Genomic DNA, 17605 nt, shown 5'->3' with positions numbered 1-17605 from the left:
TGCTAAAGTTTATGCAGGAGAGAATTGTACGCATTTTCTAGTAGTAGGTAATGCACTTTTTATTCATATACTATTTCTTTTTCTTCCCTTAGTAGAAACATTTGATGAACCCATGTATCAGTACTCCTTCCAGTCTAAAAAAGAGCCATGTTTTAGACATCAGCTTGTATACTATAGATTATAATAAACTGACACATCATAGCAAAATTGTATGATATAAAACTACCTTTGGGGACTACATCTCCCAATCATTTTTAAATCTTTAATTGTCAAAGTAATAAAAATGTTGACTCCACCCAACCTAAAACGCCACTATTTTGACCGGAGGAACACCACTCTCCTCTGCGATCGGCGAGAGTACTTGCAACAGGTATTGTGTTCCCTAAAACGAACACTGGAGCTTGTATATTATTGTGTATACAGCACATCATTTTCAAAGTATGAACGCTTATACTTGACCAGCAGTGGAAGTAACAGCATGCAATAAGCACATAAAAATAAAAGCCATCAAATCAACTACAACATTGTAACTTTTGCAGTGACATCTAAGGTTAGCAAGACCTTTTTGTGAGGCTAGAATACAACATCACATTGTCCTTCACAGCCTGTAAATACTGGCTTCACAACAAGGCACGGTGAAAACTCACAAAAGGAAGAAAAAAAAGGTATCAGGAATACCAAAAGGACGGCCAAGTATCATGACAAAGTAAATGAAACAGAAAAATAATGTACATGTTGCTATTTTAGTGTCTATTGTCCAGCAAGCTTCATGACCTCTGAGGGACCTTCCAGCTTTGGCACTTCTGACGGGCCTTCTAGTTTTCTCAAACCATCTTCACAATAGTTGCTAATGTCAAAGTTGGTAACAGCATGAACACCACGAAGCTCAATTGCTGCTATGTCATAAGCTTCTGCCGCCTCCTCTTCAGTTTCTGCAATCCATGGCAAATTTTAATTAAGGATAACTGCGCATCAAATATAAATCAAAGGTAGATTTCTAGTTGACAGAAACAAGCTTCTAGTCCCTAGTGACTATCATTCAGAAAAGCCTTGGAAGTTCAATAAGGTAGAAAACTATACTCACCGAAAGTCCCGAGGTAAATGTCTTTGGTATCTCTACTCTCACCAATCCTACCAATTCTTGCTTGCCATTTACCATCCTTCCGTCTGTTGGTAAAAAAAGTGATTAGAGAAAGTTCCAATAGACCATTCAAACTTTCCTAGTTAACCACAACATTTTTTTTCCACTCCATTCGAAGGAAACCAAACGGCTATTAATTCATTTAGCAAAGGTACAGCACCTGGTTACACCCCGGTATGATGAAGTACCTCTTGAGAAACAACTGCTTTTCCTATAACAACAAACCATGACAATAAAAAAACGATCACAGCATATAACTACTACATATAAGCTTTTGAATGTACCACTGACCTCCTTATGTAGGCTACAAATTCATCTTGAGACATGGTCTTCATAATCTCAATTTCTTTCTCATAGTCAGAAATCTGATAGCAAATAAAAGCTATTAATGCAATTTACTTTCGCTGTTGTTGGACAAGATACGCTATTTCTTAAACGTATCAGTATGCACTGTGCAACATTCAATTCTTACATTGAAGTTCAGTTTGGTGTTTGGACCTGTGCCCCAATATTTAAGGGCTGCCAAATCATGTGCTCTTGCAGCCTGCTCTTCAGTAACATAGCTGCCTGTAATGCCAGAAAAGAAGTCAAAACTTGAGCAGTTTTGTGTTCCAAATGAGCCCCTTCCATGAGTAGCACCGCTCACCTAAGTAGACTGAAGACCACAACAGCAGCCAAGAGTAGAAACCAGGTTCCATGCACAATTAAAAGAACGATCAGCCTAAGAAGACTGGAAAATTAAGGACGTGACTGGAAATGTAAGGTATTAGGAGAATGACTCTTCATCCAGCGCATACATTGGCATAAGCTGATATCATGAATCCTAATACATTTCTAAACACCAAATTTAACTTGTACTGTGACCTATTTACACCTTATGATGGTGATTAACATTTCTGATAGAAAAGCATAAAGATACAGACAATATAACTTTGAGCACAATACATGTACCTCATAAAGCACAATTTTTGTGGTGCTACATAACATATTTCAAAGATAAATAAAAAAAGAACATCGTTCATCCATTCATTAATACAAGATGCACCCATCCATAGGTACTAACTTTGTTAACCGAATAATACTATCCTATCCTCATGATGTATCCCCATTTACAGGTCGAATTAGAGGATAGAACATACTAGATGACCTGCTGAACCCTAGTTGCTGTATTGAAGATGCAATCAAGACACCATGAAAGAGGCCAGGAATAGGATGTATTTGACTGATTAGCTACTCTGCCGCAAAAAAGCAAAAAGAAATGTAATCTTGATATCTGATGATCTGATCCTACCGTTTAGTACGCATGCCACTGTTTATCAAGGAAATGCACATGGCATTGACACACCAAATTAAACTGCAGTGTTGATTTCATCTCGAATATAGAACTATGCTTGAAACATCTCCAAGATTTTACAGTGAGCTAGAGCCCGGAGTTGAGGTTGGTAGCGTGCATACCGTGCTTGCCCTTGCGCTTGCGGCCCTCGACCTGGCTGGTGTTGTCCCAGAGGTGCGCCTCGTACTTGCCGCTCCACTTCAGCCTGCGGCCAAAGCAGCAGCGAAATCAATCCAAAGTACAAGGAGAGGCACCAGGACGGGCAGCGCACCCGCAGCTCTCTGCTCCCCAGAGACCCAGAGTTGCCAGTGCGCACCTTGTGACGCCGTGGAACCGCGACGACCGCGGCGCGGCGTACTTGCGCATGGCCTCCGCTACCAGCTTCCCTCCTCCGCCTGCGCCGGCGCTAGCGCCTCCATCCGGCTTCCTCTCCTCGCCACCGCCGACGACAGCGAGCTGCTTGTCGAGTGCGGCGATCTCGCCGCCCGGACCCGCCGCGGCGGGGGGTCCACCGGAGGCGGCGGGCGGGTCGGGGGCGTCGCCGTGCCGCCCCTCCTGCGGGGGAGAAGGGGTGGGGCCCGCCGGCGATTGGGGTTGGACGGTGGCCATCGCCGCGTGTCGGTCACGCTGGGTTTCGCGAATCTTCAAGTGCTCGCGTGACAAACCCTAGCAGAGGAGGTGGAGGCGGGCGGAGAGGTCGACGGGTAATATGACTTTGGTATTTTTTATTAATATTTGTTATACACTGTGCTTGCTGATTTTATTTTTTATCTAATTTTAGAGGTGCAACGATAAAAGAGAAAGCAATCAAATGTCCTTATTTGAAATGCCCTCATTTGAAGTTCTGTAAACAAGATCCAAAGTTTTTTTATGATATGCATTATGTGTTTGGCAAGGTACATGTTAGTGGGTCTTCCGCATTGTCGCTACATACAGACAGGGGTACCTCCTGCTAGGGTGACCAGACCCTTGGCGTCTCGCTATCCGTAATCTTCCCCTTGCCTTCTGGGGGACGTGGCGTAGGGCTCGGGCCTGACAGCTGGGTACCGTAGTCTCCGGACCCTCCCCGTACTATTCCGGGACCGGGGCCCCCACGTCCCCAGGAAAGCTGGAGAGCTCTCGGGTAGCCCCCGCGGACCCGGTCTCCCAGGGAGGTCCGGGGCCGCCACATGTGATGGCTGGACCATCACAGGCCAGACCGCTCCGACCGGTCTCGGGGGCCCGGACCCCCTCCCCGGCACCGCCACGCGCCGTCCTGCGGTGGGAACGGGGCTGGCCCTGCCACGAGCCTGCAGCTGGAGGCTCTTCGCGGGTCTTCAGCCCACCTACCAGCATTTAATGCGGTAGCTGGGCCGTGCGTGCCCAAGTCAAAAAGAACGGCCTGCCACTGACACACGAGGCAGGTAGGCTGACACCACGGTAAGCCCGCTTGTTTCCAAGGCGGCGCGTCGTATCACCGTGCACAGTGCGCGGACTGTGTACAATCCCGTCACGGCGCTGCGCGCGTGATGATGGCCTGTAATAGGCGAGCCAAGTCGTGCGCTGTAACAGTACGCACGCAACGGGTCAGCGCTGTTTCACCGTCTGGCAGGAGGTTCCATCCCAACAGTGACAGCACGATTTCACTGTTGGGCAACGCTGACACCGGACACTATGCAAGACAAGGCTGTACATGGCCATATCCTGGCTGTGGAAACGCACATCAACTTCTCGGTCGAAGAGGACTACGGAGAGGAGCTCGAGGAGATGACCTCCATATCTCTCGTAGGATAGGCTCCTGTTGGTCAGGCCCACCTGTCGGGGTCCGGCTCAATGTAAGCACTCCTCTTGGGCTATAAAAGGGAGAGTGCACTCGTTAGAAGACAAGGATCAACAGACACATCCCACGGCCGCATACACAAGCACAAGTCCAAGCTAAGTTCCATCCAGGGCTTACACAGTCAATACAGCACCAAAGTGGACGTAGGGTATTACGCTCCGGCGGCCCGAACCACTCTAAATCTTCGTGTCCTCCCTGCGTTCATCTGTCTGCCGATCGAGCGCTCCTAAGTCTCCTCCAAACCCATCCTTAACTAGGATTAGGCGAGTGCTTTCCGCCACCCGGCTGAAGAATTCCTCCGACACGCATCATGTCCTGAAAATATATCTTCTGGTGATGCAAGTGATGAGGATGAGGATATAGTACCAAAATCTACAGAGAATGTTAAGAAGACAAGGAATACGGAAAAAATGAAACGCAAGGGGGCATCTACCGATGCTGACAAGAAGGATGAGAAGAGCCTTTTATTCGTTTGATTGTACAAGAACACTTATCAGAGGATAGAAACTGCTGCAGAGAAGATCTTCACAAGTGTTGAAGCATCATCCGCTCCTCCAACCAACTATATTCCTACTATAGCAATGACTATGAAGATGATGATAGGATATGGGGTGGAAGAAGAAACTGCTCTAATGTATACAATCACCTCACTTATTGTGAAGCCAGATTTTAGGAAAGTTTTTATTTCTATAGAAATAATTGAGGGAAGACTCGATTTGATTAAGAGAGAGCATGACAGACGCTACTGATTTCTTATTTTCATGTTTTAATATTTTAATATTTTTATATTCTAAACTATTTTATTATATCAAGGTTATGTACCATTATCATGATTCAAAGATCTAAACCAATTTGACATGTAAAATACTAGCTTTTATTATTATGTTATTTTTACGTTGTGTTGAACTAATATTCTTCTGTAGATGGATGGAAAATTAGCAGATGTCGCTAAAGAAGGGCAAAAAGGATTGTTGATGCTAGCTGAACTAGCCTAACATGCTGTCATTATGTGAGAAATAGGGCAGTTGTATAATGAACGGTATTTGCACAAAGATGATTATAGGTAAACGATAAAAACTGGAATCTAATGGGTGATGAGCTGTATGGGTCGTCCAAGGTATTTTTATAAGATGTTTCGGATGAGCGTCGAGATTTTTACGGCACTTCATGACTTGCTAGTCTTTACCAACGGATTGACCTCTACCAATAATATTTCATTCATTGAGTCATTGGCGATGTTCTTGTGGATTGTTGGAGGACCACAATTATTTTCACAAGCTGAAAATCGTTTCACTCGGTCGGTTCACGAAGTGTTGAAGTATATGCGTAAGTTAGGTAAAGATAATATTATTCCGAGAGATTCTACTTTTTCTACAAACCATGCAAGGGTGAGAGAGAACCATTTTTATCATACTTCAAAGGTACAATTGGAGAATGGTTTACATGTGAAAGTGGTAGTGCCAGTGGATGAAATGGTTAACCACACATGTCGTCACGGATATACATCTCAGAATGTGCTAGCAATTTATGACTTTAACATGAGGTTTACCTTTGTTGTTGCTGGTTGGCCAGGTGCTGCACATGACACGCGTATCCTCAATCATGCATTGGCAAATTTTTCTTCATTTCCTGTGCCTCCTAAAGATATGCATGGTACATCATTTCCTTCATTTTACGTTAGTTATACTTCTACTATTTATTTTGCCTCACTTGCTTACTTTTATAAAAAAATATTATCTCGTAGATTCGGGTTATCCGAACCGAATAGGGTATCTTGCGCCTTACAAAGGAAGCACGTATCATATACCCGAATTTCGGCATTGTACAGACTCTCCTCAAGGAAAGTACAATGTGTTCAATTTCTTGCATTCGTCCCTTCGAAATATGATTGGAAGGTCTTTTGGAGTCTTGAAGCAGAAGTGGCGTATTTTGAAGAGTATGCCAAATTTCTCACCTCGTACTCAGAAGCATATAATCATGACTTGCTTTGTTTTGCATAATTCTATCTGTAATAGTAATTTACGTGATAAAGTGTTTGAGAGATGTGATACTGATGAGGAGTACTTGGTACCATCTATAGGTGGCACGGCACAAACACAAGAAGATAGGCATGGAGATGTAGAGAATGAGAATATCATAAATACCATTCGTGACAAGATCGCTGATGATTTGGTTAGTGTGAAAGGAGGATAGTTATGTTGACGTATATAAACCATTTACTTTGTATAATTGCTACAGTTCTATTTATATGGACCATATGGTTGAAAAACTTAGAAAATTTAATATTTTTCTTTACAAAAGATACATTTACATGCGAAATAGCGAACATATTAGATTTGTACGAGTATTTTGATATATAGACAGTCCCACAAACCTTCAGGGGTATTACAGGTATTTCACCCACAGCATACAGTTTCTCACAGCTCACAGCTGTTCTAACCAAACGATCTTCTACTTTTCGCACAGCAACTTTTTTACAGCAGTTTTTCTACGATCCAGAGCTCACGTCACCTTTTCCAAAAAAACCGCAACCTAACCAACCAGAAGCAACCTCATTTGCGTCCGTCTGATCCGATGGTCGTCTGTTTCCGCGCCTTTCTGTTTTCCTTCTCCCGCTGATAATCTGGCCCCACATGTAAGTGACACATTGTCCCTACCATCCATCCAGAGCGGAGATGCACTACACTTCCATACTGTTGCTACTTTCACATTTTTCTTTATCTCGTGAATGCAAATCAGATATGCAGCAATTTTCTAGAAACCTATACAGATTTAAAGTGTGACTTGGTGAGTGGACTATTGAAATTCAAGAAATAAAGTAGGAAAGCATACACTGCAGGATAGCTTGCTGGTGACATGTCGAATCTCTTTTGAACTTTGACCAGGCAGGCAAATCAGCGACTGTCAAGATAGCAGAGATTTATTCTTCTTTTCACAATACCGCCGGGGGAAAATGCAGTCGATGTTTCAGCGGCAGCTGAAGCAATCATAGATGGCCAAGAAATTGACAGGGCCGAAGGTGTCTTTCAGGAGTTTCTGCTCCTCTGCAAGCAACTGCAGTTTCAGGACAACAACATTTACAGGAGAATGAAATCTAGAGCTCAAGTGATACTATTGCTGTAACAGTATTATATTACTCTAAAATGTGAAAACTGTATTATTCACTGGCATAAAAAGCTGCTTGAAACTTCGGCTCAAAGAATGTATTAACTTTGGCTCCAAGGTTGGCCAATACACAACATTGTAAAGAGTTTATAACAACTATATTTGATCCCAGCTGCTCAGAATACATGATCGACACTTCAACAGAAATTCCAATCTTATAGTACAAGGTTGGTCATCATGGCCATGGAATCTTGAGAACCAACCCTAATTCTGGTAAAGTACCCTACTCATTCTTACGTTTGAACATCCTAACCAGATAACGAATCAAGGACACCAGCCACTGCCAGAAAACAACGAGGAAGTTTGCCTTCTTTGGTTTCACTTCAGGCCTTGGCCCAAAGAGACCTTTGTAGAGCTCCTTCTGCTTTTGGTACAGAGCCTTGTCTTGTTCCGCGAGCAACCGGAGCTCCCGAAGGATCTCCTTGTCTTCTGGGGAGTACTTCTTCGCTTTCAGGAAATCCTCCCTGGCTGATTCTGTCTGGCCAAGTTCAGATTTAGCTTTTCCTCGCCTGAACAGTGCTTTCACATTACTTTCGTCCTCTGACAAGACCTTAAGAATAAGATTACGAAAAGGATCAGCCATCAAGTCAGTAATTTTCCAGAAAAAGCAGGGTGATTTTTCAGGTATTGCTCAATTGATCAATCAGCCTAAATCAGCACTTTTAAAAAAAGCTGATAAAGGTGCAAAATCAGCTGCTTGATAACCATAATGCAGAACCTTGCATGTTGATATCTGAATTCATTTAGGCCACATGAGCTTAGTTGCTACAGGTCTTTAACATCATTTTAAAACAGACATTTTTTTACCGTCTGAACATAAAATCATGTATAGCTTATGTGAAGGTCTACACAAACTACAAAAATGCACTCATGAATGTAAATCATGCATTGATGACTGAGCATAGTAGAATACATACGATGCTACACTGCACAATAGCTTCATCGAATCTATTTAGTTTGATAAGGCACGCAGCCATATTGAGATGACATGGATTTTTCACAGCCAAGGCCATGTCTCTGTACTTCCCAAACAATTGAAACATGAAATCGTCTCCCATGTACGCAATTGCCTGTAAAAGGGAACAAGTAGATGACTGAAATCAGAATACCGCAATAACTATAAGCATGCCAAAAAGTAAAGCATGCCGCTAACCATTTCATATTGCTGCATGGCCTCCTCAAGCTTCTTTTCTTTGAAATATTCATTGCCCTCAATCTTTCTCCTGTCTGCAGCTGCAATCCTCTCCTCAACTGTCATGTCACTTCTGGCTTTCCCCTGATTCACAGTTTATCATGATTTGAAATTTCCCAAGTTGGAAAAAAAACAGTAATGCTAATGAATACGACTAATCTCAGCCTACTGCTCAAGATAATAATTGTTAGAGCATTGTGTGTGGTGGAGGTGGGACAACTTTGTCTACCTCTTTGACATCGTCAAATCCAATAAGCTCAACTTCATAAACAAGGTCTGCCATTGGAGGGACGTTTGGGAATGAAAAGCTTCCTTCTTTGCCGTAGCCTAGCTCCCAACCAACATGCAACAACGCACGCTCCCCGCTTCTCATGTTGCCAACACCAATGCCTAAACCAGACATTTCCTTTTTCTCTGTTGATGGAGTAAAAAGCTTTAGAAAGTTACTTCATAGGCAATTATCATTGATAAACTCTGCTGTACTATTGAGGGTGCTCATATAATTCTCAGGCTAGTTACCCAGTACCTGTAGGCTTACTGAGCAAGAGACAACATAAAAAGGTACAGATCAGAACTGAGTAATGCATATTTCACTCTTTCATCTCACAGCACATCAAACCATTAATAGCAGGCATGGCAAGTTATTAACCGAATAACTGGCTATTCAGATCCTCATTAAGAGCCATCATCATCGTACTAGAAAACCATAATAGCATGCAAAGTAAGCTGTTTGAATTTATGGAGTTGATGGATGAAATGCGTGCAGCCGAGCAAAACTGAATATAAAATACGTGAAGTGACTTTTGTGGCACCTTTTCCAAGTACTAATTCAATTGGATGCTGTTCTTGCCACGTATCCTCAAATTTGTGCGATGATCCTTGAACCCATGCTCTATAGTGCACTGCAACACGAGATTAAAAAAACAAAAAATTAATTCACTGCTGTTCTCCTTTGAAGCACTTGTCATGTAGCTAAATCAAAATACATGTGCATGCTTCCTCCCAATAGCAAAATGATTGAAGCGTGATGTCAGAATTAGGCAACTTCCGACGAAAAAAGGATCAAATATGATTTTTTGAAAAAAACACATGATGATTAGACCAAAACAAAAATTGATAGGTGTTGGTACTCAATGAACGGAAAAGGAAATGTGTCATGTGGGTCACTTTTTCGTAAATAGAAAAATGATGAAACCTGATGTTTTGAAAATTAACGTCGGTATTAGAGCAACAAACTGAATAGGTACCGGCAAAGATATTAGTACTCGATGAATGCAAAATAGTAACAGGAAGGCACAATTAGTATGAAATATCAAGAACTCTAAGCCTCCAGCCCTCACTAGTTTAAATGGCAATGTATCTGGGTGCATTTGTGGTGAGAAAGCTGCCTATGTCTAGATACATAGAGAATATGTTTACATATTCCCATTTCAGTTATAAACTGTTATTTGCATTGAAAACAAGCAAGGTCATTAGCATCTCATGATCATTATCATGGGCAAGAGAATGAAGTTGATGAACATGTAAACTTGCAGAGTTATATACGTTCCCCCAACCATCATGAGGGGGAACACAGTGCAAACAAAACATGTATGTGATATATGATTTATAGAATAAACACAAGGAACGCACAACATGTTAGACTTATCTAGAAAGTTGAAACCAACATCCCAAGCACTGGAATGAACCACTTATGCCGTTACTTACCAAAGCACGTCGCAAACTTTAGCGGTCTCTTGCCGTGTCCTTCTTTGATGACCTGTTTCTTGACTTTATCATGAAGGACTTCCATATCAGAGGAAACCACTGGTGGGGCACTGCCATCCTGGGGAGGTTCAGTATGCACAAAAGACGCCTCTTCCACTGTAATCTCATTATCACTGGAGCCTGAGAAACAGAAACCAAGAACCAAGGGGAAAACAGAGATAAGGATTCAGAAATTACTCCCCATCTAGACACAAACTCAAAGTTTCATTATCTAGGCACATCACAATTCAGGAAACTGTAGTGCAGCAGCAGTGAAGTGCAGGATCCGAAACTGCCTGATTGCAAGTAACACCCAACTTGCTCCAAGCTTCCAAATCCCAACAGAAAGCGCAAAAGAATATCGAAAACAACTGAAGTGTGCCAGCAAGACACCACTACCAACGGGAGGACAGGGAGCTTCACGGAGCAGCAGCCACGCGTGGGGGCGAGGTGTAGCGGGAGATTATTTGCCCGCGAGCGAGTAGAGGGACTCACCAGCGGCGGGATCAGAAGCGGAGGCGGCGGCTGCAGGCGGCGCATCTTCTTCGACGACCGCCATCGCTGCGGGTGGCTGGCCGGGAGACGGCCGGCCGGCGGAAACTTCTAGAATGCCGCGAGTTGGGTAGTTGCTGCAGATTATTCAATTCGTAGTGGATCGATCAATCCACGCACGGATCCAGCTGGGTGAGCGCCACTACTGGGAGCAGAGCCGGAGGACAGGAGAGTAGTGAAGGCTTGAAGAGAGCGAGGATCTTACGCCTTTTGGGCCCAGGGTAGTGGGCTTCGATGGTTGGGTTATTAGGGCACCCGCGACTACGGGCTCTCTATAATAATAGAGCCACGTCAGCTTTTATAGGAATAAAAAATTGAGAGGAGAGAGAAACCGCCGCGCAGGTTCGTCTCTGCGGAGCGCGGACTGCGGCCGCCGCCTAGCAAAGCCGAGCCGGCGTGGCGGAGGTGGCCGCGGCCGGCACAAGGGCGGGGAGGCGGACTGGCGCGGCGAGGACGGCGCGACGCAGGAGGAGGACGGGGCACGGCGGCTGGCGCACGGTGGGGAGGCGGCCGCCGGCGCTGCGCCGGGAGAGCGGATAGATCAGAGAGAGACGAGGGAGAAGAAAGACAGGGAGAGAGAGTCGAGGAATTTTAATTAAAAAAATCTGGGTCCACAAAACTTTCAAATCTCTACGCACGAACCCTGAGCCCAAACCGTGCGATTCTATAGGGCCACGTCGCTTTGGACTTCAAACTATCCCGTGCTACTGAAACATACAATTATTATAAAACACTTGATTTCAAGTAGAAGAATGATAAAGTTATTGTAAAATATAAATGCACTACAACAATATTAGTAGAAATTTTTTTTGGTAAGAAAGGATAAGTTCAGTCAGTGATGGTACGTTATCCATGGTTACGTATTGATGCTGATTATTTGCTACTCCTTCGTAGGCACATCATCGGCATCGATATCTCATAGAAACAACATTGGTGCTACTGCTATCATGCTCGTAAGGTCAGCAACTCCAAAATGATTATCGGAAGCAATGCATATGAATGCACAAAGGATAGAGGGTGTCCTTAGCTTCCACACAATTTGATTGGAAGTAAGCTATATTAATGCATACTCTATTTTGATATGAAGATATATTAATGTATAACTCTATTTTGATATTTGCATACCAATCAACGAATGACAATAATAATTCATCTTTACAATTGGTTACTCAAGTACAAAATAACATTTATGCGATGATACCTATAGCCTTGAGTTTATGATGTTTGAAAAGGAGTAGCAGAGATGATTGGGAAAGTGCTGAAATTTTTCACAAACAGTATAATCCAGCATTGATTCCACCTCAAATATCAGAATGGATTGGAACCGAATTGACATTTGTTGTACGAATTTTACATAAAAAGAGCGCAAAAGCTAAGGAGCCTTCATTTGAAGTGATTTTTATAAAATTAATCTGTCTTCAAATTAAACCAATCCTCTATCAACTGAAGATGTCAAATAAGAACCATAAGACCCCACCATGTCTATTTTTTTGATCGAACTTCTGCCCATCTGAGCACAATGATTTCCACATTCAGTTTTGCTTCAATTTCAATACACGCATCATCACCCGAGAAATATAAATCCCGAGACTCAAACAAATAGCGTGGTTCTAAAAGAGAAGATATTACCAGTCTATTCCAACTTTCTCAAACACAATTCCACCGACAGATAGATAAATGGGATCAGTATTCACGTTGGCCTAGAAAGGCCCAAGTGCGGCAACGCCGCATGATGTAGCTGTGTCTACAAGGTTGTCTATAGTTGTCGATGGACCAAATTATAGAGATCTGCTATCTATAACCGTTGCGGGTGCCCATCTTACGTAGTAGATAGATAGATTGGTTGGAAGGCTTTTCTTTTTTAAAGCAGATTGGTTCGTTGGGAGTCGAGGTGCCCTGGCTGAGATCTCGATCTATTCGATTGTTCAGACTCTGGAGATCTTAATATGCCTGGCTGGCCTTTTCAGGCTGAAGAGGAGGTTCAGATTACACGTCAAACTCTACTCAGGGTATTACTTCGATCAACGCGCTATGCAAAACACAATCATCAGGGCACAAAATAAATAGAAACACAGCCGTGCAGGTCGAGCAGCGAAGGAAATTACAGATTCTTGAATCACATGCAACCAATATTTACATCATTCACTGCTGCGCCCCTATCTAGCTATATTCACCACCGCTAAGACTAATAACCTCTGCATGAAACATACCTTTTTTTCTTCAAAGCTGAACGGTTCTCTACCTCTGCTCAGCTATTCACCAACCTCGGCATGTACAAAAACAGCAGGGTGCTGCAGCTTCCTGCGTAGTGACACCCACTATCCAAAAATGTGTTTCGCCATTCTGGCATCCTACCTATAACCTAATCGGTAGGTCATCAATCAACAGTGTCATTGCCCAGGATGACTAAGTAGCTTGCCATGACCAGTTGCTGGATTCACCTTACCATCTCCCTCTTCAGATTTTAGATAGTGAGCATCTAGTAGATAGTCACTATTACCCAGTGTTCACTGTTATAGTGCCAGACAGGGAAACATTCTGATCCATCTTTGTATGCCTCTTCATGATGAGGGCGTAGAGAAGCTCATTCCAGGTATCCGGGACACCAGGCAGGCACCAGTGGCTGCAATCCTGTTTGTAGCGAGGGACAGGTCCTGAAGGGCTTAGGTATACTGAGAGGTGGCCGTCTTTCCGCTGAGCTGTCATCTGCGTCACGTTCAGCATATCTAATCCAGAAAGCTTGGGTCTCAGATGGTTCCCTAGAACATCATTCACAGGTTTAAGCAGGTCAGCCCATTCCTCCAGCGATTCAGGTGGCGTCAAATCTGGAAGAGTTTCCAAGTGACAGCTCCCTCCGGTCTTCCAGTCACCACCTCTGCAGAACATATAGATGATTCCTGGTTAAAGAGAAAGTTCAACATATACCCTGGAAAACAGATCTTAGTAATGTATCTTGATAGAAGTTTTGAAACAACCAATAGGAAAATACGAGTGCTGTTCAAGGGCCAAGGCTTCAAGCACTTTTTTCAGTCATATGATTTACTTTTGGAATATATAGAACATAAAAAATAATCCCTGACACTGTCAAATAATTCTTGAGCAAGGAAACAGATGGGACACGTGAATGAAGTGATCACTGGTAAGCGAATGATTGCACGGACCTGAAATGCACAGGAGCATATGTACGGTAGATGACATGGGTCTTGCTTGTGTTAACTTCTCTGTGAAGCCAATCCGACAATGTCTGTATTGATCTTCGGTAAGCATCTGTAACAGTCATATCCATTTTCACCTCATCACCTTCTTGGAAGTAGGCACCCCTGATTTAACACATAATAGAAGTGCTGTCACATCACTGGTAGCAGCGTGAAATACATTAAGTCTGAAATTGAAAGGTGAATTCTTGAACCTGATGATAGCATTTCAAATAATCAAAACAACTTTGCAAAAAAACTAAGTATGAAGATAGCTATTGCTCTAAGAAATTACTGACATAAGAAGTAGCTGAAGGTAATATCAATTCCATCTTAGTAAAGATCATTCACATCTTAAAAAAATTGCTTCCAAGTGAAGCACAGTGTACTATTAAGTCCACAGTCCAAGAAGTTATCCTTACCCCCTGATTGTCTTCTCATTGTTCCACCAGTGCCCAGTGTTGAAGATCAATACATCAGCATCCTTCCACTTACCCCGGTCAGACATCCAATCCATGGCATCCACTCGAATTGTGTACTTAACAACCTCAGGGGCTCCAGCTGGCGCACGGCCTTGAAGGACTATAAAGGGGGATCTGTAGTATTCCATGGTGCAATTGTAGTCTCTAAAGTTGAAAACCAAGAAACCCATGTGCTTTGTGATGGGACTGCCATTAACTTCATAGATAGCGCTCTTGTTATGAACAGCAGTAGAAAGCATGCAAAGCAGAGACTCCCATTGGTTCCTTCCAATTGAATCACCAACGAATACTACTCTTCTGTTCCGTAGCTTCTCCAGCATGCTTTTGGCATCAAATCTAAGAAATCCAAGAAAGAATATGACCAAGTCAGAAAAAGAATATTGGTTATGCTAGAGAGGAAATGTAGGTCTTCCAGATTCTTCCTCAGCCCTAAACCACAAGAACCAGACAGACATGGTTTACATGGACACAGAATCATGAACTACGTACTAGAAAGAAATTGATGATTATCAGTTAACTTAAGTAGAAAGAAATTGATGATCCCAGCTATTCTTAAACTTCTTTAAAGGTTTTAAATTGCCCCCAAAGATTACCACCGTAATTCCTCTTTAATTTCCTCTATCATAATATGCAACCATCACGTATAAATCTTTCAGTTTCAAAACACGCTAAACATAAGACGTATGATTCCACTAAATGTCACAAGCAGCTTTGTCTAAAAGAATGTCACAATCAGCAATTCAAACCAAAGAGGTGCCCAATCAATTGTGATTGATGAGTTAACAACGCTACCATTGATGATGCCAGCACCGTGGAACCATCACCGTCAATGGCACATGCAACCAACACCATCAGTCCCTATTTTTTAGGTTGTGAAATGAAATATACGTAATGTACAGGTGGCACTTGATGTTGGGTTCAATTCAGAAGACAAGGGCGTAACGACAAACCTTTGTCAACATAAATAGCTGAGCATAACAATAATCTTACACAGAAGTGCATCACACTATCAGGTCAAGAAGTAACAGGACGAGGCCATCTTCCCATCACAGTTTGGGAGCTGGCAACATCATGACAACTGAATAATTAAAGAATACCATTTGATTAATCAATCTATCGTCCAGAGGACTAACTACGTGCATAAACATTGTTTTCTGACCGAGTGGCAGGCAAAGGGCATCGAGTTTCCAATCGCACTATGCAGTCCCACACTGAAGGGTCGTCGACAGCCTCGTATTGCAATAATGTAATGGCAACTGCACATCCACCGATCCAAATCTGACTAATGACATGTCCGGAGTGCCCTCCGTAGTACTAAAGGACCCCTCGTTGGAAGATGAAAGTTTGAACTAGCAATGTCAAATTTAGACAGATTCAACAAACAATGCAACATGAAAATTGGCAACCAAACTTCGACAAGCTTTCCAAATCTACCGCAGGTTCTAGAGACGCTCTAGCGGATTCGCAACTAAGCCCCCAAATCCAGCAGGCAATGGAACTATGGATGGGTGGCAACTCCCAATGGAGGAAAAGGAAGAAGCAACAGGCAGCAAATCGAAACCAACTCACCTCGGGAGATCGCAGCGCGTCGGCTGCCAGCGCCACTTGGTGTAGGACGCGTCGGGGCGGCCGTTCTCGGAGCAGCGGAAGCCGACGTCGAGGAAGAGGCAGTCCCTGGAGTCGTAGAGCGGGTAGCCGCCGCCAGCCCGCACCCACTCCCCGTCGAACAGGTCGCACTCCTCCTCATTGCCCGCCGCCGCCACCTTCCTTCTCGTTTGAGCCGCCGCCGCCGCCGCGGCCTCGGCCGCGATGGAGACCCCGCCGGCCCAGAGCCTCCGGGGCGCGGCGGCCGAGCAGCGGAGCGAGACGGCGCAGAGCAGCAGCAGCAGCGCGGCGGCCGCCACGGCCGCCGCGGCGACCCCCGCCAGGCCGGCCCTCTCGAGCGGGCCCTTGGCCGCCCGCCGCGCCAGGCGCTTGACCGGCGAGCCCAGCACCATTGCCGCCGCCGGAGACGGGACCGGTTACGGAATCCCGCGGCGGGAGGGGACGCACGCACCTGGTGCTCCGGGTCCCGGTCTCGCCCCGCCGCGCCGCGCAGGCACCACCACCACCACCACCTGTGGGGTTGGGTTGTAGCAGTGGCTAGTCAGAGCAGCGGTGCGTGCCGCGTGCGCTGCGTGACGTGCGGGAGGTGGAAGTTGTTGGCGGAGGTGGGCGGGGCGGGGGCGGATTTATGAGACGGCGACTCGAGTGGGCAAAGCGAATCCGTTTCTGCCTATAAACTTCTCTCCTTCGTTATGGCTGGCTGCTGGCTCTCAAGTCTCAATCCGTTAATGGAAATCCTACTCGATCATCATTTGCTGGAGCTCAAGTACCTTACCACCAGCAGCTACGCCATTATTACCGTGGTTGAGCGAGCCCTGCAACTGTAAACAGGGAGGGGGGCACCAAGCGCTTCGAGAGGCCATGAATTCGGCAGTGGCGGCCTTGCAAGGCCAAAACTCAAAAGGTAGGAGAGTGATGAAGCAATGCTAGTCTTCGTCATGGGGTAATCCTGTAATCCTAATCGGTTGGTAATCCTTGTCCTCCTGCTCCTGGGTTGTGGCTGTGGCTTCAAAGTTTAATCGTCTGCCTCCATTTTTTTTTCTAGTAGTAGCTGCACTGCTCGATTGTTTGCCGTTCGTGTCTTGTGGTGGCATCAAGTTTGGAACGATGGCGGTGATTAGTGTGCGGGTGGAGGCAAAGAATGATGCGCGCTGCGCTACTGGACTTGAGGAGGAGAGTACGGACGGGAGGGAAGGTGGCTGGTTCGTACTTCGTACGCAAGCTAAGCAACCTTGCTGCCAAGAAGCCGTTGCTCCGTGCTCGTGCACCTTCTCTCCTCCATGCATGGACGATGGACCCCGTCCCCTAACCAGGATCGTAAACGTTAAACCCGACTTTGTCGGTAATCCCGCAATCTCTCTGCTGGACCACGTTGT

General features: G+C 44.7%; 3 protein-coding genes across 3 annotated transcripts; all 3 read right to left on the bottom strand.

Moving 5' to 3' along the window:
• Positions 1-471: 471 nt before the first annotated feature.
• LOC112884891 (AP2-like ethylene-responsive transcription factor PLT2) lies at positions 472-3147 on the bottom strand. The gene is made up of 8 exons (XM_025950514.1): positions 2791-3147; positions 2597-2679; positions 1788-1796; positions 1614-1708; positions 1433-1506; positions 1302-1352; positions 1085-1167; positions 472-932 (listed from the first exon to the last, which is right to left on the bottom strand). The coding sequence occupies exons 1-8, from the start codon at positions 3081-3083 to the stop codon at positions 751-753; spliced, it is 870 nt and encodes a 289-aa protein (XP_025806299.1). The 5' UTR covers positions 3084-3147; the 3' UTR covers positions 472-750.
• A 4324-nt stretch (positions 3148-7471) lies between these two features.
• LOC112884890 (peptidyl-prolyl cis-trans isomerase FKBP42) lies at positions 7472-11524 on the bottom strand. Its single transcript, XM_025950512.1, has 7 exons — positions 10892-11524; positions 10358-10537; positions 9463-9552; positions 8880-9064; positions 8612-8734; positions 8376-8528; positions 7472-8008 (listed from the first exon to the last, which is right to left on the bottom strand). Exons 1-7 carry the CDS (start codon positions 10953-10955, stop codon positions 7682-7684), a joined length of 1122 nt encoding a protein of 373 aa, XP_025806297.1. The 5' UTR covers positions 10956-11524; the 3' UTR covers positions 7472-7681.
• Positions 11525-13035: 1511 nt separating this feature from the next.
• Positions 13036-16687, bottom strand: LOC112884889 (protein trichome birefringence-like 10). Its single transcript, XM_025950511.1, has 4 exons — positions 16194-16687; positions 14565-14960; positions 14110-14268; positions 13036-13823 (listed from the first exon to the last, which is right to left on the bottom strand). Exons 1-4 carry the CDS (start codon positions 16619-16621, stop codon positions 13445-13447), a joined length of 1362 nt encoding a protein of 453 aa, XP_025806296.1. The 5' UTR covers positions 16622-16687; the 3' UTR covers positions 13036-13444.
• Between the last annotated feature and the right edge of the window lie 918 nt (positions 16688-17605).

The sequence above is a fragment of the Panicum hallii genome, chromosome 3 (assembly GCF_002211085.1).
Source record: "Panicum hallii strain FIL2 chromosome 3, PHallii_v3.1, whole genome shotgun sequence".
NCBI lineage: Eukaryota > Viridiplantae > Streptophyta > Magnoliopsida > Poales > Poaceae > Panicum > Panicum hallii.
The sequence above is the reverse complement of the archived record's forward strand: the minus strand, read 5'-3'. Positions and strand labels throughout refer to the sequence as shown.